The 23188-nt window shown below is 68.9% G+C and overlaps 3 protein-coding genes across 10 annotated transcripts; 2 read left to right on the plus strand and 1 right to left on the minus strand.

Annotated features, from left to right (window-relative positions):
- The first annotated feature begins 280 nt into the window (after nt 1–280).
- Nucleotides 281–17927, plus strand: CRTAC1 (cartilage acidic protein 1). 6 transcript variants are annotated; one of them, XM_083844022.1, is made up of 15 exons: nt 281–428; nt 3694–3890; nt 5221–5417; nt 6299–6429; nt 7015–7171; nt 7655–7789; nt 7970–8115; nt 8231–8367; nt 8951–9033; nt 9125–9225; nt 9309–9477; nt 9654–9799; nt 9911–9953; nt 10162–10305; nt 10564–11157. In XM_083844022.1, the coding sequence occupies exons 1-15, from the start codon at nt 378–380 to the stop codon at nt 10674–10676; spliced, it is 1950 nt and encodes a 649-aa protein (XP_083700148.1). In that variant the 5' UTR covers nt 281–377; the 3' UTR covers nt 10677–11157. The 6 variants fall into 6 exon arrangements, with proteins under 6 accessions (XP_083700148.1, XP_083700150.1, XP_083700146.1 ...); XM_083844024.1 differs by having other exon boundaries at nt 337–428; nt 3683–3890; XM_083844020.1 differs by having other exon boundaries at nt 363–476.
- GOLGA7B (golgin A7 family member B) lies at nt 11296–17884 on the minus strand. 3 transcript variants are annotated; one of them, XM_083844060.1, is made up of 5 exons: nt 14470–14647; nt 13638–13763; nt 13115–13267; nt 12880–12981; nt 11296–12743 (listed from the first exon to the last, which is right to left on the minus strand). In XM_083844060.1, exons 1-5 carry the CDS (start codon nt 14479–14481, stop codon nt 12639–12641), a joined length of 498 nt encoding a protein of 165 aa, XP_083700186.1. In that variant the 5' UTR covers nt 14482–14647; the 3' UTR covers nt 11296–12638. The 3 variants fall into 3 exon arrangements, with proteins under 3 accessions (XP_083700186.1, XP_083700187.1, XP_083700185.1); XM_083844061.1 differs by lacking the exon at nt 14470–14647 and adding an exon at nt 17419–17884 and having other exon boundaries at nt 12499–12743; XM_083844059.1 differs by lacking the exon at nt 14470–14647 and having other exon boundaries at nt 12499–12743; nt 13638–14309.
- Nucleotides 17928–18060: 133 nt separating the features above from the next.
- On the plus strand, nt 18061–22901 carry SFRP5 (secreted frizzled related protein 5). The gene is made up of 3 exons (XM_083844058.1): nt 18061–20067; nt 20675–20752; nt 21127–22901. The coding sequence occupies exons 1-3, from the start codon at nt 19542–19544 to the stop codon at nt 21465–21467; spliced, it is 945 nt and encodes a 314-aa protein (XP_083700184.1). The 5' UTR covers nt 18061–19541; the 3' UTR covers nt 21468–22901.
- Nucleotides 22902–23188: the final 287 nt, after the last annotated feature.

A 23188-nucleotide genomic window follows, 5' to 3' on the forward strand; every position in this document is an offset into this window, starting at 1 on the left:
TGGGGTGGGATGGGATGGGGTGGGGTGGGATGGGATGGGACGGGGTGGGACGGGACGGGTCGGGCCACCACCCCGTGAAGGTTACGAGCCGCGCTCCCGGCGCATCCCCCAGCGGGTCCCCCCGTATTATTTCGGCTCGGTACCGAGCGGCGCTGCCCGGCCGCGCTCCCACTGCAATTTCGGGCAGTAAATCAGCGCGGCGCGGCCCCACCTCCCCGCTCCCCATTGGCAGCGGCGCCCCTCGCCCCGCTCATTGGCGAGCCCGCGGCCGCCCCGGCCCTACATAAACCCCGCTCGGGCGGCCCGAGCCGCCGGGAGCCGGGCGCCGAGGAACCGGAGGCGGGCGGCGAGGAGGGCGCCGAGGAGGGCGCCGCGGGATGCGCTCCCCCCGCCGCCGCCGCGGGGGCACCGGGCAGCCCCCCGCGCCCGTGAGTAGGGGGCGCGCCCCCGCGTCCCGACCCCGTTTCCCTCCCCCGGTAACTTTGTCGGGGACTTGGGGTGGTGAGGGAAGTTGGGAGCCGGTGCGGGGAGGGGGCGGCGGTGGGGTTGGGGTGGTGGGAGAGGGGGTGCGGGGGACGTGGCGGTGGTGAGGGGCAGAGGGGAGAAGGGAGAAGGGGGAGCCCCTCTCTCGGGGGCGTTCCCACCCGGTGGGGGACGTGGGGAGAGGGGTCTCGGTGTGTCCGGCTGTGCTGCCCCAGCCAAGCCCCCCAAGGACCCGGTGTCCCTTTGGGCTGAGCTCCGAGGCTAAGGTGACTGCTCGTTTCCACACTGTGTTAGCCGCTGCTGGCTGAGCCCCAGTGCGCCGGGTCCGGCGCTGAGGAGTCCTGCATGGGAGGGGATGGGGATGGGGACAGGCAGGAACTGGGGGCTTCAGGCCCGTCAGAAGCATCCCTGGTGGGATGCGTGCCTGGGCCAGGGTATGCAAGGGGGTGTGGAAGGGAGCACCACTGAGCCCGGACTGGGGCACACGGTTTCGGCTGGAGTAAAGGCACTGCAGGGTCTGGGCTGGTTGGGGTCGAGGTGCTGTGGAAGGGGTGCTGCTGGCATCCCCATGGTATCGTGGCCCCTGTGGGAGAGGGGCAGTGAGTCTGCAGGGCACCTCCCGGCCCTCCTCTGCCCTGGGAGGCACAGCTGTGGCAGGAAGGGGAGAACCATGTCACTGGGACACAGGCAGCGGGATGCCATGGGGCACTGTCATGGTACTGTGTTGTCACCGCTCTGAGGTGCCTTTGGGGTGTGACAGGGCCCTTGCTGCGCGATGTCACGCGATGTTATAGCGGTGCTGGTGGTGGCTGTGGCCCAGGATGAGATGCTGCTGCAGTGGTGGGGCGTGACATGGCCGGGACGTGAGGCACAGCAGGCGGCGACACCATGGTGGCACACGGGATGGGGTGGCTGTGCAGGCAGCCAGCTCCTGCATCCCCGTGCTGAGGGTCATGGGGATGTGCATGAGAAGCCCTGAGGATATCACCTCCCCAGCTGTGGTGAGGGGTTTGTGGGGTACAACCCCCTGCCTGCCCCAGAGCCCCCTTCCTGGTCCCGCACACCCTGCTGCTACCCCGGCCCCATCCCCTCGTCCCCGCAGGGCACTGCTGGCAGCGGCCATGCATGGAGACGGAAGAGCCTTGCTCCACCTCCCTGCCATGGAGCAGCTGTGGGGCCAGCACCCTGTCCCCGTGCTGCCCAGCTGTCCCCTGCGTGGGCACCCATGGCACTTCCTGCCACGCTCCCATCTTCTTTGCTGCCTCTACCTGTCCTCCGCAGCTCGGCTTGGTGCCACCAGGCTCCGCCATGCAGAGCAAGGTGCCCTGGGGTGACCGCAGCTCCTGAGGTCACCTTGCCCCCAGGCACCACAACGTGGGCCAGGATGTGGCCCTGTCAGGACAAGACGGGGCTGAGCCCTGCGCCAGCTGCGTGAGCAGGGCCTGGCATCCTCAAAGCCCCGGTGGAGGCTCCTGCCATGCTGGAAGGCACAGGGCCTCTCCCATCCGCCACGAGGAGCTTGGATCTTCCTCCTCATGGCCTGGCTCTGGGCCGGGCAGCCCCCACCATGGCACCCAGCACCGGATCCGTGGGGAAGGGCCCTTTGTCTCTAATCAGGAGCATTGTTTCCTCCTGGAAAAGCTCCATCCAACTTGGAGGGATTGTGGCTGCAGCTGGATGGGGCGGGGGGGCACCCAGGGAGCGGGCCAAGCTGCGGAGAGGGGGAGCTGGAGGGGAGGCAGAGCCCTGCCTGGGGACAGCCACCATCCCTGCAGGCTGGGGACAGAGAGAGGGGCTTGGGGTCACAGGGCAGCCCTGCACCCGTCTCTGTGTGTGGATAGCTTGCCTTGGTGAGCCCAGGTGGGCTGGGGGCAGAGGCTCCCCTTCCCTTACTGCTGGACACCTTGCTGCTCCGGGGAAGCGGGGACAGCAGGCAAATGGCACCACAGAGCCATGTCCCCTGCTGGGCCACCCAGCCATCCCTCCAGGCCATGGGAGCAGGGCTGGTTTCTCCTGCTCCCAGCCAGCTCATGGGACTGTGCCCGCTGCTGGGGACGTGCAGCTCGCTGCTGCTGGGGTTTTGTCCCCCAGAGGGGACTGCCTGCCCCGTGGGTGGCTGTCCCGAGTGCCACCTCACTTGTCACCTGCGCTACAGCCAGGTCAGAGCCAGCTCCAGAAGCTCCGCAGCCCTGCCAGCAGTGCTGGCAGCCACTGCTCTCCGCAGTCCGGGTTAATCGAGCCTCTCCTCCCTGCACCTCCTTCCCGCGGCCACAACCCCGCGCAGGCACCTTCCCTGCCAGCCGGGGGGGAGCTGGCCCCGCGGGGTCCCCAGGAGGAACAGCACCAGCCTGGGCGAGGGGAGGCCTCGTGGCGGCCTGCGGCTTCCTGCCGAGGGGAGCGGAGGGGCAGGCGCTGAGCTCTGCTCTCTGGGGACAGCGACAGGACCCGAGGGAACGGCATGGAGCTGGGACAGGGGAGGGTCAGGCTGGGGGTTAGGGAAAGGTTCTGCACCCAGAGGGGGGTCGGGCACTGGGACAGGCTCCCCAGGGACGTGGTCATGGCACCGAGTCTAACAGAGATCAAGAAGTATTCGTACAACTCAGGTGTGCCGTCTGATTTTTGGTGGCCCTGTGTGCAGCCAGGAGCTGGACTCAATGATCCTTTGGGGGGTCCCTTCCAACTCGGGGCATTCTGCGGGTCAGGATGGGGAAACTGAGGCACACTGGAGTCACCAGGCATTGCTCCCAGGGCCTTCCCAGCTCTGGAGGATTGGCCAGGCAGGGCACAACCTCCCCAGCCGGGCGACTGCCTGCTCCCCCTGGCCCTGCCAAGCCAGTGATCCACATCTCTTGCTGGGATCCTGGGTGCCCGCAGCCCCTTGGGGCAGGGTGAGCCATGGCTGAGCCCAGCTTCGTCAGCACCCTGGTCCCTCCCATGGGATGGGCTCCCACAGCCCTGCTCCCGGCTCACTGTGCCACACTTCTGTCCCGAGGAGCCTGGAGGGTGAGCTGCAGCCGGGCAGGGCCATGCGTACGGGGGCTCAGTGCTGTGGCAGTGCCTGGGGGGGCTGGGGCTGGAGGAGCGAGGGGCTGTGGGGTGGGGGGCGAGGAGGGGAAAGAGAGCAGCTCCCGTGCAAGGGCAGAGGGGTGCTCGGGCTCCAAGGAGCGGGGGCTTGGCGGGGGGAGCCAACAGGCTGCAGGTCTCCCCCAGGTGCCCAGGATGCTGGCGCTGTGCCTGCTGTCCCTGGCCTGGCTCAGCGAGGGCTCGCAGCGCAGCGAGCCCATGTTCACCGCCGTCACCCACCGCCTCCTGCCGCCCGACTACGACAGCAACCCCACGCAGCTCAACTACGGCGTGGCCGTCACCGACCTGGATGCCGACGGTGACTTCGAGATCGTGGTGGCGGGGTGAGTAGGGGCAGCCTGCACGCGGTGCCTTGGGGACAGAAGCTCCTCGCAGCCCTGTGTCCTGGTGCTGGCAGCCTCCCTGCCAAGTTCCCGACTTGCTCAAACCCTGTTTTCTCCAAAAAAGCACACGTGGTGCCCAGCTGAGCTCCCTGACTGTGGGAAGGCTTACTGCTCTGCTAATCCCCGTCCCCTGCCGAGCCCCTCCAGCCGGCAGGAGGTGTGTGGTGCCCCAGTGTCACTGCTGGCAGGACACCTGTGTGGGGCCACACGGGTGCCCTGAGCCCAGCTTTGGGGCCAGGTACCCTCTGTAGGGTTGTGAAAGCTTCCCAGTGGCCAGGTCCCACCCTGCAGCACACAGCCAGCGTGTCCCTGAGCCGGCTCGGCTCCGCTGACAGGACTCAGCGCTCTCTGGAGATTCGCTTAATTGGCTGGAGGTTTTTTATAGCCCCTTATTGGTGTGATGGCTCGGAAGGGCTGGCAGGAACCGGGAAGGCAGGAGCCGTGTGCTGCGCTGCCCCAGCACCAGAGCGGGGCTGGACACGGAGCAGCTGCTGCCAGCGGGTCCAGCCATGGGGACAGTGGCGCAGGCTGTGTGTGCGGCACACTCCTCCATGAGGGAGGCTTGCACACACACATGCCCTCACCTGGAGGGGGGATCCCTCACCCGTGAGCCCATATGGGGCTGCAGGAGCCTGGCTGTCCCTCAATGGCACAGAACGTGATGCTGGGGGCAAGGGGCACAGGCATGGCTGTGTGCTGCTGGGTTGGCTTAGGAACCTGCTCCCCCTGCGAGGGGGGGCTCATCCCTGCAGGGGCTGCTGGTGTCTGCCCAAGGGAGCACCGAGCCCACACAGCTGGGGATCCCTGGAGGGGCACAGGCCCCCGCTCGCAGCCAGCAGCGGTTTTGTAAGCAGCGGTGCCCATTGTATAACTTGTTTACTGGTGCGCAGGGCAGGAGCAGGCGGGGAGCCTGTGGGGCGCAGCGTGCCAAGAGGATTTGCCCTGCGTGCTGCCTCCCCTGCCCTGCCAAAGGGCCGCAGGCAGGGACCTGTGCCCCATCCTGCCCTGGCACTGCCTGGGCTGCCCAGACTGGGCAGACGCAGGATGCCCGATGTGTGCTGGAAGGGGCCCAGGCTGAGTCCTCCCCGTGGGCAGCCAGACCCACGTCTGGGTGCTGAGGGCAGCATGCATCCCTCAGCCACCGCAAACCACGCAGGTCTTTGCTGTGCCCACCGTGGGGAGTGTGCGGTGCCAGGGGACACGGGGACAGGACAGGGGCTTTCATCCTGTCCCTTATCCCTGGGGAGCCATCTCCTGCTCGCACCCGCAGGTACAACGGCCCGAATCTGGTGCTCAAGTACGACAAGGCGCAGGGCCGGCTGGTGAACGTGGCGGAGGACGAGCGCAGCTCCCCTTACTACGCGCTGCGGGACCGGCAGGGCAACGCCATCGGCGTGACAGCCTGTGACATCGACGGGGACGGCCGCGAGGAGGTCTACTTCCTCAACACCAACAACGCCTTCTCCGGTGAGCCCCCGGGAGGGGGGAGGCTCCCGGCGCGGCTGCCCGCGACCTTCGGCGCGTGAGGGATGTGTGCGGGCTGGAGTTAATTTCTCAGTTGAGTGGCTCCATTGATTGATGGCAGCGCGGGTGGGACGCGGAGCCCGGCCAGCTGCTGAGTCAGCACTTCCTGCTGCCCATCGCCCTCCCCGCGGCACCCCGAGCGGGACAGCAGTATCCCCTCGCCGCTGGGGATGTGTGCTCTGGGGATGTGTGCTCTGGACCCTGTGTTGCCAGTCCCGGTGTGCCTGGCAGCAGCTGTGCCCTCTGGACAAAGCCAGGATCTAATCCTGCCCTGCTGGTGCTGTCTGAGCTCCTGGGGATGCCCCTCCTGGAGAGGGGACCTGTGTGCCCCAGGCTGCTACCAGGCACCCCCAGAGCTCCCTATGTCTCTGCTCCAACCCGGCTCTGCCCTGTCCCCAACCCATGGCAGCAGACGTATTTCCCCGATTCTCCCAATTACCCAGGTTGCTGGCACGCCTGTCCCTAAATCCGGCACTGCCACCGGCACTGTGACAGGCAGCACAGCTCGCTGCCCGCGCCTGGCACCACATCGGTTTCTGCCTTGCCAGGGATGATCTACGGGGCTGTGCCCTGTTGGGACACATTTTACCTTAATGAGTTGATTCTTCTCTCCGTCTCCTGGTGGCACTTAAGAGCCACGGGAGCTCTCACAGTGACAGGAGCAGGGGGCTGGGATGCTCGCCTTGCCACGGGGCACCCTGCACTGATCCCTGCTCTCGGGGAGCAAACTGGGATCTGGCACCACCAGCCCACATCCCAGGGGGCTGCACACAGGGCTCGGGGGGAGGATGGCTGCCGCAGCCCCCTGACCCGTGCTCCCCCAGGCATGGCCACCTACACGGACAAGCTCTTCAAGCTCCGCAACGGGCGCTGGGAGGACCTGCTGAGCGACAAGGTGAACCAGGACGTGGCCAGCCGCTTCGCCGGCCGCTCCGTCGCCTGCGTGGACCGGACGGTGAGCGGGCAGGGCAGGGTGGCCAGGGGGCATCCCCACTGCCCGGCCAGCCCCCCAGAGCTCTCCCTTGCATGGGCACCATCCCCATCCCACCCTCGCCAGGGCTGGGGGCGCCCCCCCCCCCTCCCAGCAGCCGGTGGCTGTCAGGGCTCCGGGCGCCTGTCCGTGCGGTTGCCGCTAGCTGATAAACGCGCCTGTCGAGGTGATTTATGTTCCTGTCACCTGCTCTTTCTTCTTCCTCCTCCCCCAGCAGTTTGTTTCCAAATGATTATCGCTAAATCAGGGCCCAGCTGCTGCTGCATGGGACAAGGAGGGTGGTGGGGATGGGAGGGAGGGGGGCATCTGCCCCGCTGGGGAGCTGGTGGGACAGGGTGCCCTAAACCATGCTTTTAGCCACGGTCTCACCCAGCCCTCACCAGGCACTGCTACCTATATGCCGGGCACCCAGTGCCTCTGAGAGCACCCAGCCCCATGGCAGGGAGGATTAAGCCCAAACCCATCCCCATGGGCCCAGGTTTTGGCCGGGAGGAGCAGGGTGAAGCCGCACGGCGCGGGCGGGCGCTGAGGCGGTGCCGCCGGCCGCAGGGCTCGGGCAGGTACTCCATCTACATCGCCAACTACGCCAGTGGCAACGTGGGCCCCCACGCCCTCATCGAGATGGACGTGGCCGCCAGCGACCCTGCCCGCGGCGTCGTGGTGCTGGTGGACGTGGCCGCCCAGGCGGGCGTCAGCAGGTACACAGGTATGGAGGGCACGGGGTACAGCCCCTTGCCGCAACCCGTGCCACGCATCTGCCTGCCTACCCTGTCTATCAGCGGCCCCACGGCCCGTGGGAAGGACCTGTGGGGCACCCACCCTGTGGGACCCCCCCCCCGTGCCTGTTGTCACCCTTCTGACACCCCCGTGGCATCAGCAGGGCTTGGGGATGCTGGCGGAGGTGTGTGCCAGCCTGCGCCCCGTGCCACCACGGGGACCGCTGCCGTGCCCCGTCTCTGTGGCGGTAAATTGTCGCTAATTAGGAGTGTTGTCACCATGGCGATGGCAGTGATTAGGTTGGAAGTGACACAAACGGCTGCCAGCCTCAATTAGCTCCTGATGAGAGGGACTGAAGGAGGGAGATAGGCGAGGAGGGGGCGCAGGGGGTCCGGAGAGCACCGGGACTGGCACAGGGGCACGCACCCCCTGGGGGCAGGGCAGCCCCCTCACCCCTGGCTGCTGTCCCCAGGGGGCCGTGGGGTGGCCGTGGGCCCCATCCTGAGTGACAGTGCCTCCGACATATTCTGCGGTAACGAGAACAGCCCCAATTTCCTCTTCCACAACCGGGGGGACGGGACATACCGGGACGTGGCTGCTGCCGTGGGTGAGTAGGGGGACGGGGGGGACAACCCTGGGTGGAGAGGACATGGGGACCAACAGCCCCGCTGACTGCCGGGGATGGCTGATGGCTGAGATTGAGGACCACAGGGCCATGTCCCCAGGGGTCTCCCGGGGAGACAGCAGCAGGGAGGGTCCCGTCTCCCTGTCCCCTTGCTGCTCGCAGGGCTGGATGACCCCTACCAGCACGGTCGTGGCGTGGCGCTGGCTGACTTCAACCGCGACGGCCGCGTGGACATCGTCTACGGCAACTGGAACGGGCCGCACCGCCTCTACCTGCAGGCGGGGGCCCCCGGCCGCGTCCGATTTCGGGTGAGGGCTGGGGCTGCTGAGCCCTCGCTGCTGGGGGGACCCCAGCTTCACCCTGCTTTGGCTCCGAGCCCCGCTCGCCATACACTTTGGCAGCCCCTGCCCGTCCCTTGCGCAGGACATCGCCACCCCCAAGTTCTCCATGCCGTCCCCCGTCCGCACCGTCATCGCTGCCGACTTCGACAACGACCAGGAGCTGGAGGTTTTCTTCAACAACATCGCCTACCGCGGCTCCTCTGCCAACCGCCTCTTCCGGTAGGGCCGGGGGCCGTGCCCCGTACCGGGGGGCCGAGCAGCCCGTGCCGCTCTCCACCGGCGGCAAGCAGGGGGTCCCCGGTCAGGTTCTGCTCGCAGAAGGAGCCATGCCTGAGCCCTTCCCCGTGTCACTACCAGCTGCTGTGGCCGTGCCTGCAGCAGCCCCTGGGGTCCCCGTGCCGCTGATCAGCAGCCGCCTGGAAGCTTGCTCGTGGCCGCTGCTAATTGTGGGGATCAATTCCTCGCCGCTGCATGGCAGCACCCCCTCACCTCGCTGCTGTCTGCCCGCTGCTGGGACTGCAGGCGGGTGGGGGGCTGTGGGGAGCTGGGAGCCCCTGGGGGGGATTCTCTGATTCCCGAGGGTTGTGGCAGCGGTTGGGGATGTGAGGTGCATGGCCAGTCCCCTGATCACCCTGCACAGCCATCAGCAGCACCCCTGCCAACCCCATCGCCTCCATGTGCCACCGGGGCTGTCACCTCTCTACCAGGCTGCTCCAGGAGGGAGCAGGCACTTGCCAGGAGAAGCTGCTGGGGGACATGGGGACATGGGGGCTGGCACTAACTCCCCGTCTGTGCCCGGCAGGCTCACCCGCAGAGAGCACTCAGACCCCATTGTGGAAGAGCTGAACCCAGGGGACGCGCTGGAGCCCGAGGGACGGGGCACGGGTGGGTCCCAGGGTCAGGGGAGGCCTGTGCTGGGGTGTGCCTGTCATTACGTGCCCTCATAACGAAGCACGACCTGTTTCTGTCCTTGCAGGGGGTGCAGTGACAGATTTTGACGGCGATGGGATGCTGGACCTGATCCTGTCCCATGGCGAGTCCATGGCACAGCCGATCTCCATCTTCAAGGGCACCCAGGTGAGTCAAGCAGGGGCTCCTCGCGTTGTCCCCTGTCCCTGCCACCTCTCCCGGCTTACCCCCTGCCCGTCCCTCCCTCCCAGGGCACTGACAACAACTGGCTGCGTGTCATTCCCCGCACCCGCTTCGGGGCCTTCGCGCGGGGGGCCAAGGTGGTGCTGTTCACGCGGCGCAGCGGCGCCCACCTGCGCATCATCGACGGCGGCTCGGGGTACCTGTGCGAGATGGAGCCCGTGGCACACTTTGGGCTGGGTGAGCTGGAGTGGCGGGGGGGGAGGGGAAACAAAACCCTGCCAGCACCCCCCGGGCAGGGGCCAGCTCTGTGGCCCCAGCACAGCCGAGCACCCAGGGACCAGCTGCGGGAGCGAGGGGAGGCTTTGTCCCTGCCCACCCCAAAGGCACCCCCGTAACAGGCTGCCTGCCTGCAGGGCGCGACGAGGCCAGCAGCCTGGAGGTGACCTGGCCCGATGGCCGCGTCCTGGTGCGAGCCGTGGCCAGCAGTGAGACCAACTCTGTGCTGGAGGTCCCCTACCCCCAGGACACTGAGGAGCCGCTGGTGCCCGCCCCGCTGGAGGTGAGGGCCGGCTGTGGGGAGCAGGGGGAGTTCTGAGGGGCAGAAAGGAGGGGCTGGGCTCTCCCGATTCCTGCCCCATCCTGGCTGTGTCTGCTTCTCCCCCAAACGCAGTGCGGGCAGGGATTCTCCCAGCACGAGAACGGACGCTGTGTAGGTGAGTGGCTGCTGGGGACACGGGCAAGTGGCCTGCAAGTGTGGGGACCTGGTGGGGAGGGCAGGGGGACGTGGGGCTGGCACAGAGGATGGAGCAGCAGGGAATGGGGAGCCACAGGGCTTGTGCATGGCTCCATCCATGCACATGCACAGGGGGAGCCGGGGGGACCACTGCCAGCAGCTCCCAGCCCACATCGCTCTGCCTGCAGACACCAACGAGTGCACGGAGTTCCCCTTCGTCTGCCCCCGGGACAAGCCCGTGTGCATCAACACCTACGGCGGGTACCGCTGCCGCAGCAACAAGCGCTGCAGCCGGGGCTTCGAGCCCAACGAGGATGGCACGGCTTGCGTGGGTGAGTGACGGCGGGGACCAGGTGCCCACAGCCCCGGGGCAGTGCCCCCTGATGGTGCTGCACCCCGGGATGGTGCTGTGCCCCTGCCCAGGGCCCGGCTGCCTCCTGCACCCCGCTGGGCACCTGCCCCGTCGCCCACACCCCCGCTCTGTAGCTGCTCGCCTCTGTACCCACTGGTCCCGCACCTCCCACCGAGCTGCCACTGACTCCCCTTCTCTCTCTCTTTCTCTCTTGCTCCTTCTCTCATTCTCTGCGCAGCTCAAGTGGCCTTTTTTGGGGGATACCCCTCCGCCGGGAGCTGGCCCTGGCCTCCCCAAGGCGCCCTCCTCCCTCTAGGCTTCGGACTCTGCTTTTGCCTCTATGCACTTTAGCCCCTGCCCGTAACTCGCCAGAGCAGCCTTGGCGGAAGGACCGGCCGCCCTCTGCCTGTCTCTTCCTCTCTCTCTTTCTCTCTCTCCATGTCGAACCGCCCTGCAAGCGCCGGCCGTGCCATGCTGGGGCAGCCACCTCGGGAAGGGCAGGGGAAGGTGGCACCTTCCCTGGGACAGCAGCCAGGGAAAACAGCCCCAGCGCTCCCCTCGCCTCGCCGGCACCTCCCCGGCGGCCGCTTGCTCCGTCGACTTGATACCGTACCATGTGCCTGCTGGTTTGGCCTGCGACCTCTTTGCTTCTCCTGTCCCCTCTGCAGCGGGGGGACCCCTCTCTCCAGCACTGCCAGAGGAGGGTCCCCCCAGCCCGGCAGGGGAGGGACCCCCCCGGTTTGTTTTTTAACGTATTGACCCCACTGTTTGGAGTCAGACCCTGCTCAGTCTTCCAGCCCTAGTCCCCAATAAACTATACACCATCTATTAACTGGGCTGTGCAGGCTGGGAGCACCCCCAGCACCCCCTGACCCTGGGGGGAGGTGGGCAGGAGATGCCTGGAGGCTCCCTGCTCCTGGGGACTGTGCCGCCTCCCCTTGCTTCTCCCCCACCTTGCCCGTGGGTGCTGCTCCCCAGGGCTTGCAGGACCACATCCAGCTCTGCACCACCACCCACGGGGCCTGTGCATGATGCTGTTGATGCTGCTGTGGCTTCTCCCTGGCTGGGGGTGGATGCTGCCGGCCCCCCTAACCTGCCTCTGTTCCCCCCAGCCCCCCGGGCATGGTCCCCGTGCAGGCTGTGTGCTCTGCCAACCCAACCCTTTTCTGTGGGGACGTGTCCTGCTGGGGCTGTGCTGCCCCGTCGCTCCCTTTCATTTTCCCCCATGCTCACCCTCCTTGCGGGGCTGCCCCCACAGCCTGCTCGGTGCCCCCCCCATTGTGCCAGGGGGCGTCCAGCCCCAGCACAGCCCCCAGCATTGTTGAGGCGCAGGAGGAGGCAGGGCAGGCGCCGGGGATGAAGCATGAGGTTTATTGAAGGGCTCCATGCAGGGTGCCCCAGCGGGAACAACGGGGCTGGGGTCCCCACGCGCACAATGACGGAGCTGAGGGGGGTCCTGGGGGGCAGAGCCTTCCCCCTGCAGCCCCGGGAGGGCCACGCCAGATCGCTTCCACCCTGAACCCACTCTCCTTGGGGTGCTGGGCGTACTGGGGATGCTCATCTCCTGCTCCCCCATTCTGACAAACCCCCACCTGGCCCTCTCTTGCAGCCAGGGGTCCCCACCACAGGCTGAAAATTGGGGCGCTGGGGGCAGAGGGGGGGGGCTCTGCAGAGCTGGTGCCTGCGGGGTGCAGGGCACCCCTGATGCAGGGAGGTGACGGACGCATGCAGGACATGTGGGGCAGAGGAGGGCTCAGCAGTGGGAGCAGGGAGCTCGCCGGGGAGACAGCACGGGGTCGGGCAGGGAGCGGGGTGCTGCCGGAGCACTCGGGGCCCCCAGGAGCAGCAATGGGCAGCGTGTGGGGTGCGCGCACGGCACCGACACGCAGACAAAGTGGCACTGGGGCAACGGGCCCGTGGCACCAAGAGCAGGGCGCCCCGGGGGCACGGGGCTAAGCCCCCCCATCCTTAGCACTGCCAGGGGCACTGCAGGCACTGGGGCTGCTCGGGGCAGGGGCGGCGGCGCAGAGCACCCCGGGGTGGGGGCTGCGGGAGCCCTTTGGCACTGGTTTGGCTCAGTGGGAAGCACCTGGGACGCCCCAGCAGCAGCCCCTGCCCGCAGCGGGTCTGAGCAGGGGCAGAGCCGCTGTGGGGGGCACGTCGCAGAGGGGGGGTGGGCAGCCCCCGGGCCCCCCCTGCCCCCCCTGCCCGCCCGCTCTGGGCTCAGAAGCGGGTGCTCTGGTAGTGCAGCCTGCGGATTTCGGAGAGGCCGCTGTCCCGGCAGTACGAGTCCCTGCAGGGACTCTCTGCCAGTCACCGGCCCCCTGCGCCGCCCCCCCCGCCACCGCTGCTGCTGCTGGAGCTGCCGCTGCTGGAGCTGCCGCTGCTGCACCGGTCCTCGTAGATGGAGATCTCGATCTGGGCGCTGCTAAGGACCAGCCGGGGACACGCCAGACGCAGACCCACCGCCCAACTGCCCACTGCCTCCCTCCCTCACCCTCGTCCTCCCCCCAGCAATGCCCTCCCCACCCCACCGCCCCGCTGCAGAGGATACGACCCTCATGCCACGCTCCAGCGGGTCGGTGAGCAGCAGCCCCCGCGGCGCGTAGATCTTCTCGTTCTGCTCCTGGATGTACTTGGAGATCTTCTTCAGGACCTGCCGGCATGCAGAGGGATGCTTGGGGCCTGCCAGCAAGGACACCCCCCCCCCACCCCCCTGGCAGTCCCTGGGTGCCTGCACTTGGCCTCCAGCCCCCCCGCTCCCTGCGCCTTCCCCTGGGCGTCGGCACCTTCTCGTAGTGTGTCTCCATGCAGAGGAAGATGAAATAGGCGGTGGCGCAGGCCAGGCACCCCTCCAGGTACGAGCTGCCCCCGATCTTCTCCGCTTCGGCGTAGAAGCTGTTAAGAGTTTTCACGGTCTCCTCGAAGAGCTGGCGCTCGATCTAGGGCAGAAGCTGCGGTGAAGACAAACCTGGCCAGCAGCTGCCCCCTGCACTGCCCCATCCCGCTCCAGGGAGTGCCTTGGGGACCACTTAAACCTCTCCTCCCTGCTCAGCTGCTCTCTCAGCGCTCTGGCCACTGCATGCCAAGACCTGCTGAGCCTCCACCAGAGCCTCCCGGTCCCTGCAAACCCCAGGCAGGGGGGCAGCGACAGCACACGCCCTGCCCCAGGGACCGCCCAACAATCCAGCTGCATCAGCTGGCTCAGGGCCTTGCAACACCCCCTGCCTTCAGACCCCTCTCCCACCCCCCAGGCCCCACAGGGCACCGAAAATAGGGCACCCCCCCCACACACACCGCTGGGTTCCCTACCCGGCTCTCCAGCTCGGGGGGGAACTTTGTCTGGAACTGGCACGTGGTCCCATCGCTGTAGTCCCGCTGCACAAAGACCTTGGTGGCCAGGGACGCGCTGCGCCGCAGCTCCTGCAGGCTGTGCACCTGGGGCCAGGGGGCAGCGGGGTGAGCCGGGGGGCTGCGGCCAGGGAGAGGGTCCCCAGGCAGAGCGCCCAGCAGCGGTGCCGTTCCCCCAGGGAGCCCCCGGCGTGGGCCCCGTGCTTGTCCCCGTGTGCACCGGCTGCTGCATGCGTGGTTGTGCATCCCCTGGGGTGTCACCGGCATGGGGACAGCCCTCGGTCCCCAGCAGGAGGAGGGCAACGAGCCGAGCAGGGGGCTGCAAAAGCAGCTCTGCAGCGGCCGCGCAGCAGGGGAATGGTGGCACAAAAGGGATCGGCAGGGCCCGGCCAGCCCCGGCACCCCGCGCGGGATGAGAACCCCCACCAGCTCCCCCAGCCGCGGGTCGCAGCGGGGATGGAGAGGAGGACGGCGGCGCCAAGGGCACGTCGTACCCCTCGTGCGGCGTGGCATCGCCTCCTGCCACCTGCCCCACCCGCAGCGAGCAGGGCGCCGCACCCCAGCCCCGCACGGCCCCCTCCGGCAAGGGCACCCCGCGCCGACCCCAGCCCCGCACCCACCCGTGCGCGCAGACCCCAGCTCCCAGCCCCACGCGGGTCCCATCCTGCCCTCCCCCCACCCCCTCCCCGCACCCCTCCGACCCCCAGCCCCGGGCAGCCGGGGCAGACCGAGGTTCCGTCCCCCCGGGGCCGGTCCCCGCCGCAGCCCCGCACCGGGCGGCTCCCGCACCCACCTCCGTGGCCATGGCGCGCCGTGCGCCCCGCGCCGCGCCGGGAGCAGGGGGAGCGGAGCTGTCCGCGGGGCCGGGCCGAGCCGAGCCGAGCCGAGCCGAGCCGGGCGGGCGGGACCGGCGCTGTCCGCGGTGCTGCCGAGCCGAGCGGCGGAGGCGGAGGCGGGCCCGGCACGGCCCCGTGTGCGCAGCCGCCCGGGCCGGCCCCGGGGCCGCGGGGATGGGCGCCCGCAGCCGTCAGCGGGGAACCCCCGGAGGAGCCGCACCGCCCCGGGGGGGGGCGCGGGGGGCCGCGGAAACGGCTGCCGGGGGGGTGCCGCCGGGGGTGCTTGGGGGCGGCTGCCCTGGGGAGGGCGCACGGGGCGCTTATGGAGCTGACTGCCCTGGGGAGGGCGCGGGGGGTGCTTGGGGGGCGGCTGCCGTGGGGAGGGCGCGGGGGGTGCTTATGGAGCTGACTGCTCTGGGGAGGGTGCGGGGGGTACTTGGGGGGTGGCTGCCCTGGGGAGGGCGCGGGGGGTGTTTATGGGGCTGGCAGCCGTGGGGAGGGCGCTGGGGGGGCCGGCAGTGGGGCTGGCAGCCCGCCCCCCCCCTCCGGGGCGCGTTGCTGGGGCAGAAATTGCGGCTGCGGAGGGAGGGCTGCGGTCACGGCGCAGGCAGACAACAAAGGGGAGCGGTAACGAATTCCCTGTTATCTCTGCCCGGTGACAGCTCAGTTAGAGCCAGAGGAAGGCAAACGGGCAGAAAACAGGCGCTGTCCCCAGAGGAGGAGGAGGGGGTGGCGCAGCAGGGAAGGGGGTGACGGCTGGTGGCCGGGGGCTCAGGGCCTGTGCGGGGCAGGAGGGCGGCCAGCCCGTCCCTCCGCGCCTGGGGACACCGGGCAGGGCAAAGGGTGACAGAGCCCTGGCAATGTGTGCACACAGCTGGGGACGGGCACACGGCTGGGGATGGCACACAAATAGAAATGTGCACAGACACAGCTGGGGATGCACACACACAGCTGGGGATGCGCACGGGCACAGCTGGGGATGTGCACGGACACAGCTGGGGATGTGCACAGGCACAGGCGTGCACCCACACTCGTGCATGCACCCACCCGTGCACCCACGGGCACAGGCTCGCACACCCCAGGGTGTCCCCGGATGCCCCCAGAGCCAGGCCCCGCTCGCCAGCCCCTTCCCGTGCAGCGTGCCACACCACGTCACCGCCTGGCAGCGGCCGTGCCAGTTTCCATGGCAATGTCTCCAATGCCAGGAGATGAGGTTCGCTCTCCCACGCGGTGGCGAGGGGCCGACAGCAGCTGGGGGGGGCCCAGCTGTCCCTGCCGCCCCCAGATGCATCCCCCGGGCTCTGCCCACCTGCGTGCACCCTGCGGTGCTGCCGTCCCAAGGGAGCTGCCGTGCAGCCTCACTGCCTGGGACCGAGCCTTGCCTGGTGTCAGGGACCTGCCCCATGGCACTCCCCAGCTCCCCAGAGCCCCCCAGGCCTGCCAGACCCCCCCCCGATGCCCCACCGTGGGCTCTCCAGCTGTGAGCAGACGGCCCTTCTCCCCCTGCCTTGCCAGGGGGCTATTTTTAGGCTGCCTGGCAGCAGAGGCGGCCACCGCTCGCACGGCTGCTGCGGGAGCTGCCTTTATTCCCGGTATTCCCTGCTCCAGAGCCATCCTCCCCACAGGATGGGGGTGCAGGAGCAGGGGGTGCCACCACTACGTCCCCTGGTGCATGGAGCTGCACCCCCTGCCCACAGCCCCGACCCTCCCCGCACTCCCAGCACGGTGGCTGTGGACCATCGGAGGGGACCCCCCTGCAGCGCCATCCTGCACCGAGCCCCTGCCCATCTGGGGGGCACAGAGCCCCCTCCTCAGCCACCCATCGGGGCTGTCAGCAGCTCCCGGCTCCACTTCAAAGGGACCCAGGGCAGTGCCAGCCCTGGCAGCTGGGGGGGGCTTGAATGAATGGCGAGGGGGGAGCGTGATCTCACCGCCCCGTCGAGGACAACGGTGACATTTGGGAGGCGAGGAGGATAGCTGATAACCTTTCCTGGAGGCACCAGGTGTGTGTGTGTCAGCACGGGGGGGGGGGACATCCCCCACAGCCCGAGCCACCAGCAAACAGCTCCAGGCACCCCAGCGTGGCCCTTGGTGCCGGAGGTGTTGCTCCAGAGGGACGCTGCCCCAAGCTGCCCGCAGTCTGAGCACCCTGAGGGAGGGGACACCGATGTCCCCAGGGCTGGCTGCATCCACCCGCGGGGTGTGCGGCCAGGGGGACGCAGCACCAGGTCCCACGCGCTGCCGGCTCTGCGAGCAAGCGGGCAGGGAGGGATGCGGTTTGGGCAGGAGGTGCCTAAAATGACGGACCAGCTTCTGTAAAGCTTCCTGCTGGGAAGCCGGGCCGGGTGAGGGCTGGCTCCCACACCTCCCCTGCTCCCCGCACGGCGCTGCCCAGAGGTCCCCACGTCCCCAGGCACAAGGCGAGGGAAGGGGCTCGTCCCCCGGCCTCGTGTCGAGGGGTCCCCACGCGGTCCCTGCCCCGCACGGGGCCGGGGGTCGGGCGGGCAGCACACAGCAGCTCTGTGTGCTCTGTGTGCTCGCAGGATTTACGAGCCGGGGCAGGAGCCACCGAGGGGTTGGGAGGGCGCCAGGGCGGCCGCGGCCCCGCAGCTGTGCCCGGAGCGCTGCCAGCCGCATTCCTGGGGCCGCGAGACAAGCGCGAGCGTGTGTGGGCGCAGGGCAAGTGCGTGGCCACCGCCGATCCTGACCGCCCTGGGGGTCCCGCAGCCCCCCAGACAGCTCGGTCCCACTGTGCCCCCCCTGCCCTCACCTCCCTCCGGCACCCCACCGCGGGGCAAGCGGGGCGGTGGCTCCATGCTGGGTGCAACCCGTGCCTGGCACCGGTGCCTTGATGGGGGAGTGGGGCAGGGCTGGGGGCAGCCCCCCTGCAGGGGACGTCCCCTTACCGTGTCCCTGTGGCCGGCCATCCCTGGGGTCCCCACCGCAGAGGGGGCAGCCCCCATAGCCCCCGTCCCGGTCTCAGTGCCGGGCAGGGTGACCCAGGCGGTGGCAGGGCTGGTGGCCTCGCTGCACCGAGTGACAGGCGCAAGTGTCACACCTCCGGCCCAGTGCGCGGTGCCGGCTGGGGACGTGGGCACGGGCACAGCCTGCACAGACAGGGCGCGGGGAAGGGCAGCGCCGTTTATCCCCACCCATGGGAGCTGCCACAGCGGGAGGGCGCCGACCCCATCCCATCGCCCTGGCCACGGCCCAGCTCCACCTCCCCTGGGGGCACCTGGGTGACAGCCCCGCTGGGAAGGGCTGAGGGGTGCAGCACGGACCCCCCAGAGCTGGGACACATCCCCAGGAGCCAAGGTCCTTCTTCCCATCCCAACCGTTGTCCTTTAAGCGTGCGTTTTTTATTTTTATTTTTTTTTCAGTCCCTGTGAACACCCTCTGAAGCCCAGCCCTGCTGCCAGCCTCGCTGCCAGGAGGTGACTCAGTGGCTCTAATGAAGGCATCGTGACAGACGGGGGGCCCAGGGGCTGGCAGGGAGCCCCTTGCACCCCCCCCCCCCCCCGCCATCCCCAGTCCCACCAGCCAAGGCTGCTCCTCGGGTAGGGTCAGGGCAAGGCTCAGCATCGCGCACGGGCACCGCACGCCCCCACAGCTCCATCCTGCAGGCTCCCACCCCTGCCCCTGCAGCTCCCGCTCCCCGGCCCCTTCCCAGCGGAGAACCCGCAGCAATCAGCCGAGCTCCCCGCTGCCCTGCCCCAGGCCATCCATCACAGGTTAGCTATTTCCCATCACCATTTATCCCCGGGCAATCTCACTCCTCCTGGGACAACCCGACGCTTCCAGCACCCTCCCCTCCTGCTACCGGGCAGCCCTGATAACGGGGCCGCTCTATCTTATCGTGCTCCCGGCGGTTACACATTAACGGTGCCATCTCCGGGGCTTGGCCCAGGAGAGCCGAGCTCAGTCCCGAGGCCAGCAGCGAGCATCCCTGGGGGCTGCGGACCAAGGCGCTGCGCCCAGCACGGTGGAAACGGGCAGGGCGAGCGGGCTGCAGGCACGGGCACGGCGTGCGGGTGAGGCTGCCAGCACGGCCCCATAGCGGATGGCTCCTGGAGGGGCTTTGGGGACCGTCCCTGCCCCCTGCCCGGGGCAAAGGGCAGCTGCTATCGCCTGCCTGCAGCTGGGCTGTTTGCTCTGCCGCCCATTAGCAGAGCGCCTTATCCGGCGGGCAGGGGCTGGGGGCGGCACGGGGGCGCTGGCCAGGCCGGGGCATCGATCGCAGGAAGGGGAGGGGGCGCCCCAGATAACCCCTGCAGACAAATGGGTTTCTGATGGGGTCCTCAGCCCGGCACCCCCAGCACGGCCCATCTCCAAGGGGATGGGGGAATGTGGCCCCGGCACGTCCCGCTGGGCTCCGGCTCTTCCCATGCCACGTTCCCATGAATGTCCCCCCCCCAGCCCCCTCGTCCTGTCTCAATGGGGAGCAACAGGTTGGGGTGACAGAGAGCCCAGATCTGAGGAAGGGGACGCAGCAGGAGCGGAGGCTGCAGGTGGCACCGCGCACGTGGGTGCTCCAGCATCCTGGGGACCCCGGGCTGTCCTGCGCCCCCAGCCCCTGCACCCCACACCCCTAGTCCAGGGGGGGTCTCCCCAGGGGAGGGGGACAGGGCAGGAACCAGGGTCCCCCACCCCATGCCAGGACCAGGCAGGCTGGGGTTGTGCCGGGGGGTAACGGGAAGCACCACAGCCACCTCCCCACGGGGCAGGGAGGCACGAAGCACCCCGGTGCTGAGCCATCCTCCCGGAGCACGTCACCCCCGGTGGGGACACGGCTCCGGGGGGACCCCGAGCAGCGCCGTGCGCCCACCCCGCGGTGCGAGGCAGGGCTGGCGGCGGGGAGGGAGGGAGAGCGGCCTGGCGTGGGGCCGGGGGGCCATGCCCGGGGGGGCCCGGCAGCCGGAGCAGATTGGCTGCCGGCGAGGCCTGCGGGCTCCTTTGAAAGGGCGGCGTGGGAGGCGCCTGGGGAGCAGGCAGCCGGCTCGGTCCCGCTCGGCACGGCACGGCTGCGGCGATGCCACGGGCGAGCAGCCCCACGAGGACGGCGGGCACGGCGGTGCTGGCGCTGCTGGCGCTGCTGGCGCTGGGCAGCGGGCAGCACTACGACTACTACGGCTGGCAGCCCGAGAGCGTGCCCCGCGGGCGCTTCTACGGCAGGGAGCCGCAGTGCGTGGACATCCCGGCCGACATGCAGCTCTGCTACGACGTGGGCTACAAGCGCATGCGGCTGCCCAACCTGCTGGAGCACGAGTCCATGGCCGAGGCCAAGCAGCAGGCCAGCAGCTGGGTGCCCCTACTCGCCAAGCAGTGCCACACCGACACCCAGCTCTTCCTCTGCTCCCTCTTCGCCCCCGTCTGCCTCGACCGCCCCGTCTACCCGTGCCGCTCGCTCTGCGAGGTGGTGCGCGACTCCTGCGCCCCCGTCATGGAGTCCTACGGCTTCCCCTGGCCCGAGATGCTGCACTGCGCCAAGTTCCCCTCCGACCACGACCTCTGCATCGCCGTCCAGTTCGGGAACAGCCAGGCCACCCCGCCGCCAGGTAAGCGGGCAGGGCACTGCGACAGGGGATGGGACACGTGCACACCCATGCAGGCAGGGACACCCATACGGGATGCCACCGCGGAGCCCCCATCCCTGCTCCTCCTCTAGGAGCACAGCCCCCAGGGCGGCAGCAGCCCTGGCTGGGCGCCCCTCGCTGCCTGCACAGAGCTGCCCCAGGGCAGCAGGGAGCGGTGCTGGGGGGGACCTCGGGAGCTGTGTCCCTCTCCTCTCACCACGTCCCGTCACAGCAGCCCAAAGCACCCAGCCCCGAGTGCTGCACCTGTGCTGCCCCCTCGCCCCGTGCAGGTTGCTGGTGGCTGTCCCCTTGGGCAGGGGAAGGAACGTCACCCAAAGGCAGACCGGGGTTGGGATCAGGCACCGAGGGTTGTGGCACCCTTCGCCCCGCTGCCACCCTCCCTGCTGCGCCCCAAAGCATTGGCAGGGTCACCCCACTCCCTGTCCCTCTTGGGAAGCGGGTGCTGGGACTGGGTGCCCCCCATCACCCTGGCGCAGCTCCCAGGGGCTGCCAGGGCTCCCTCAGCGTGTCCCCACCGAGCCGACCCCGGTGACAGCCAGTGGTGACGGCAGCTGGTGTCACCCCGCAGTGTCCAGGATCTGCACGCAGTGCGAGATGGAGCACAAGGCGGACGGCATGATGCAGCAGATGTGCTCCAGCGACTTCGGTGAGTGCTGGGGTCCCCTTCCCCGACGCCCCCTGCCCCTGACAGCCCCAGCTGCCCCCAGAGCAGCTCAGGTAGGGGTTTGGCCAAAATGTACCTCTGTCCAGGGACAGCCCCGTGGGAACCCACTCGAGCCCTTCCCTTGGACCTTGTGTGTGATTTGGGGTGCCCCAGAAATAGGGCAGCGTGGGGGACAGGCAGAACGGGACGTGAGGTAGCGATCTCCCCCAAGACCCTTCCTCAGGACCCAGCCCCAGGGACTCGCCGCACCCTGTCCCGCACAGGCACCTGCCCCAGACCCCACAGCACCCAGCAGTGCCCCCAGCACCCCCCCGCAGCACCCCCTATCAGTGCTCCCCCCGGCTGTCCCCACGCAGTGGTGAAGATGCGCATCAAGGAGGTGACGGAGGAGAACGGGGAGCGGCGCCTGGTGGCCGCCCAGAAGAAGAAGGTGCTGAAGCTGGGCCCCCTCAAGCGCAAGGACACCAAGAAGCTGGTGCTGCACATGAGGAACGCGGGCTCCTGCCCCTGTCCCCAGCTCGACAGCCTCAGCGGCAGCTTCCTGGTGATGGGCCGCAAGGTGGGCGGCCGCCTGCTCCTCCTCGCCATCTACCCCTGGCAGAAGCACAACAAGGAGATGAAGTTCGCCGTCAAGTTCATGTTCTCCTACCCCTGCCCCCTCTACCACCCCCTGCTCTACGGGGCCGGGCAGCGCTAGGGCTCTGCCCCGGGACTCCTGCACTCGCCCTGCTCCGCACCCCTGGTGGCACCCCAGGACCCCGGAGATTCCCGGCTGCATTCAAGGGAGCCTCGATCTGCACCCAGGACCCCTGTCCCCTCCTGAACCCCCAGCTCTGCACCCCCAGGACCCCTGCTCTGCTCCCAGGACCCCTGCCTGCACATACAGCCCCTGCTTCTCCCTTGGCTGCCCCGAGACCCCAACCCCGCGCCCCCTGCCCAGCTCCTGATGACATGACTCAGACCCTCAGCCTCCCCAATCCCTCCTCCAGCCCCCCAGAGCATCCCCACCCCGTGTCCCCTCCTGCAGAGCTCATGCCCCAGCCCTGGATCTCCCCCCCCTCCCTTTTGCAGGAACCCCCCCCCCAGCCAAGGCAGCTCCTTGCTGCCCTCCGTGCCCGCAGACTGCCCCCCCCAGCTCCCACGATCAAGTGCCTGGAGGTGCACAGCTGCTGCCTGGGCTTCCCCAGCCCTCCCATCCCACACAGCTCAATAGGGGGGGGGTCCACCTCCACCCCGGCCCCGCTGCACCCCACACCCCCCTGTCCCAGCCTGACCCCACCCCAGTAAATTATTCTGCCTCGGAGAAGCCTGTGTCCTGCTCCCTGTGGTTCTCGGGACGCCGGGAAGCAGGGGACAGGGCAGCCAAGGGTCCTGGCTCGATCTGTAGCTCCAGGGAAGGAGCTGCTGGGAGTTTTGGGGTGCACACAAGGAGGCTGCAGATCCTGGATGGGGTGACCCCCATCCCCGGGCACCCCCAGCTCCTGCCCTGCAGCACAGGGCCGGGGCAGCCCTGGGCTGGCTCCTCGGGGGGGGCAGCAGGGTCCCCCCGTCCCGCTCCAGCCCTGTTTACCCAGCGCATTTTTTGAGCCTGCTGCGTTACAGGGCGTCCCGGCCGCCTAGCCAGGCACGAAGATCCCGGGCTGGGATATTTACCCGGCGCCTGGCGGCGGCACACTGCAGCTCCTCAGGGGGAGCCCCTGGGGACGAGAGGGGAGCTGAGGCTGCGGGCTGCCTCTGCCCGGCTTCTCCCAGCACCTGCCCCACGCCAGGGCCAGCCCTGCTCCTGCTGCCCCCCCCCCGGGGGCACCGATCCTGCTCCCAGCAGCGGGACGTGCTCCTGCCCCACCGCCTGCAAGGGGCAGGGCGCAGGCAGCCCCTGCGACAGCCTGGCACGGGGGCAGGTGGGCTCTGCCCCAGCCACGGTGGAAAAAAACCGGGGAAGAAAAACTCGAGTAGTGTTAGGAGGTATTTTCCGACCGAGGCTGCTCAGCGCGCTGCCATAGGAATAAACATCATCAATTATGTCATTTACAGCAAAACTTGAAGTGCGCAAATAAATCCCCATCTCCCACAGCCCGCGTTTATCTGTAGCCCTCTGTATTTTGCGTCACCAGCCTCCTCCTGAGGAGCGTTTAGGCATACATGGACATCGCATTCGTCTCGCCAAGTGCTTTCTCCGGGAAGACGAGTAACTTCTCCCTGTCCCCCAGCCCGAGCTGGCTGGGCTCACCCCCCGCCCCTCCGCACACCAGCGTCCCCCCAGCGGACACCCCAGCCTTGTAGCAGGCCCAGCACGCTTTGGGCACGCAGAGTTCAGCTTCTCCCCAAATTTCCCGAGGACAGGGCTCGAGAAAGGAGTCCGGGAGCCCACAGCCCAGAGGCTGCCCCACACCAGCTCCCACGCCGCGGGGTACCCCA

The sequence above is a fragment of the Anser anser genome (genome assembly GCF_964211835.1).
Source record: "Anser anser genome assembly, chromosome: 7".
NCBI lineage: Eukaryota > Metazoa > Chordata > Aves > Anseriformes > Anatidae > Anser > Anser anser.

Bases quoted from the DNA above. Each gene is read 5' to 3' on its own strand.
- CRTAC1 (XM_083844019.1), top strand. From the start codon at position 3,379: ATGGCTGAGCCCAGCTTCGTCAGCACCCTGGTCCCTCCCATGGGATGG. The intron at 5,418-6,298 runs GTGAGCCCCCGG...GTGCTCCCCCAG, and splicing joins CACCAACAACGCCTTCTCCG to GCATGGCCACCTACACGGAC. The intron at 7,172-7,654 runs GTATGGAGGGCA...TGCTGTCCCCAG, and splicing joins GGGCGTCAGCAGGTACACAG to GGGGCCGTGGGGTGGCCGTG.
- GOLGA7B (XM_083844059.1), bottom strand. From the start codon at position 14,189: ATGCCACGCCGCACGAGGGGTACGACGTGCCCTTGGCGCCGCCGTCCT. The intron at 13,268-13,637 runs GTAGGGAACCCA...CTTCTGCCCTAG, and splicing joins CCCCCGAGCTGGAGAGCCGG to ATCGAGCGCCAGCTCTTCGA. The intron at 12,744-12,879 runs GTATCCTCTGCA...AGCAGCGCCCAG, and splicing joins TGGAGCGTGGCATGAGGGTC to ATCGAGATCTCCATCTACGA.
- SFRP5 (XM_083844058.1), top strand. From the start codon at position 19,542: ATGCCACGGGCGAGCAGCCCCACGAGGACGGCGGGCACGGCGGTGCTG. The intron at 20,068-20,674 runs GTAAGCGGGCAG...GTCACCCCGCAG, and splicing joins CCAGGCCACCCCGCCGCCAG to TGTCCAGGATCTGCACGCAG. The intron at 20,753-21,126 runs GTGAGTGCTGGG...GTCCCCACGCAG, and splicing joins GATGTGCTCCAGCGACTTCG to TGGTGAAGATGCGCATCAAG.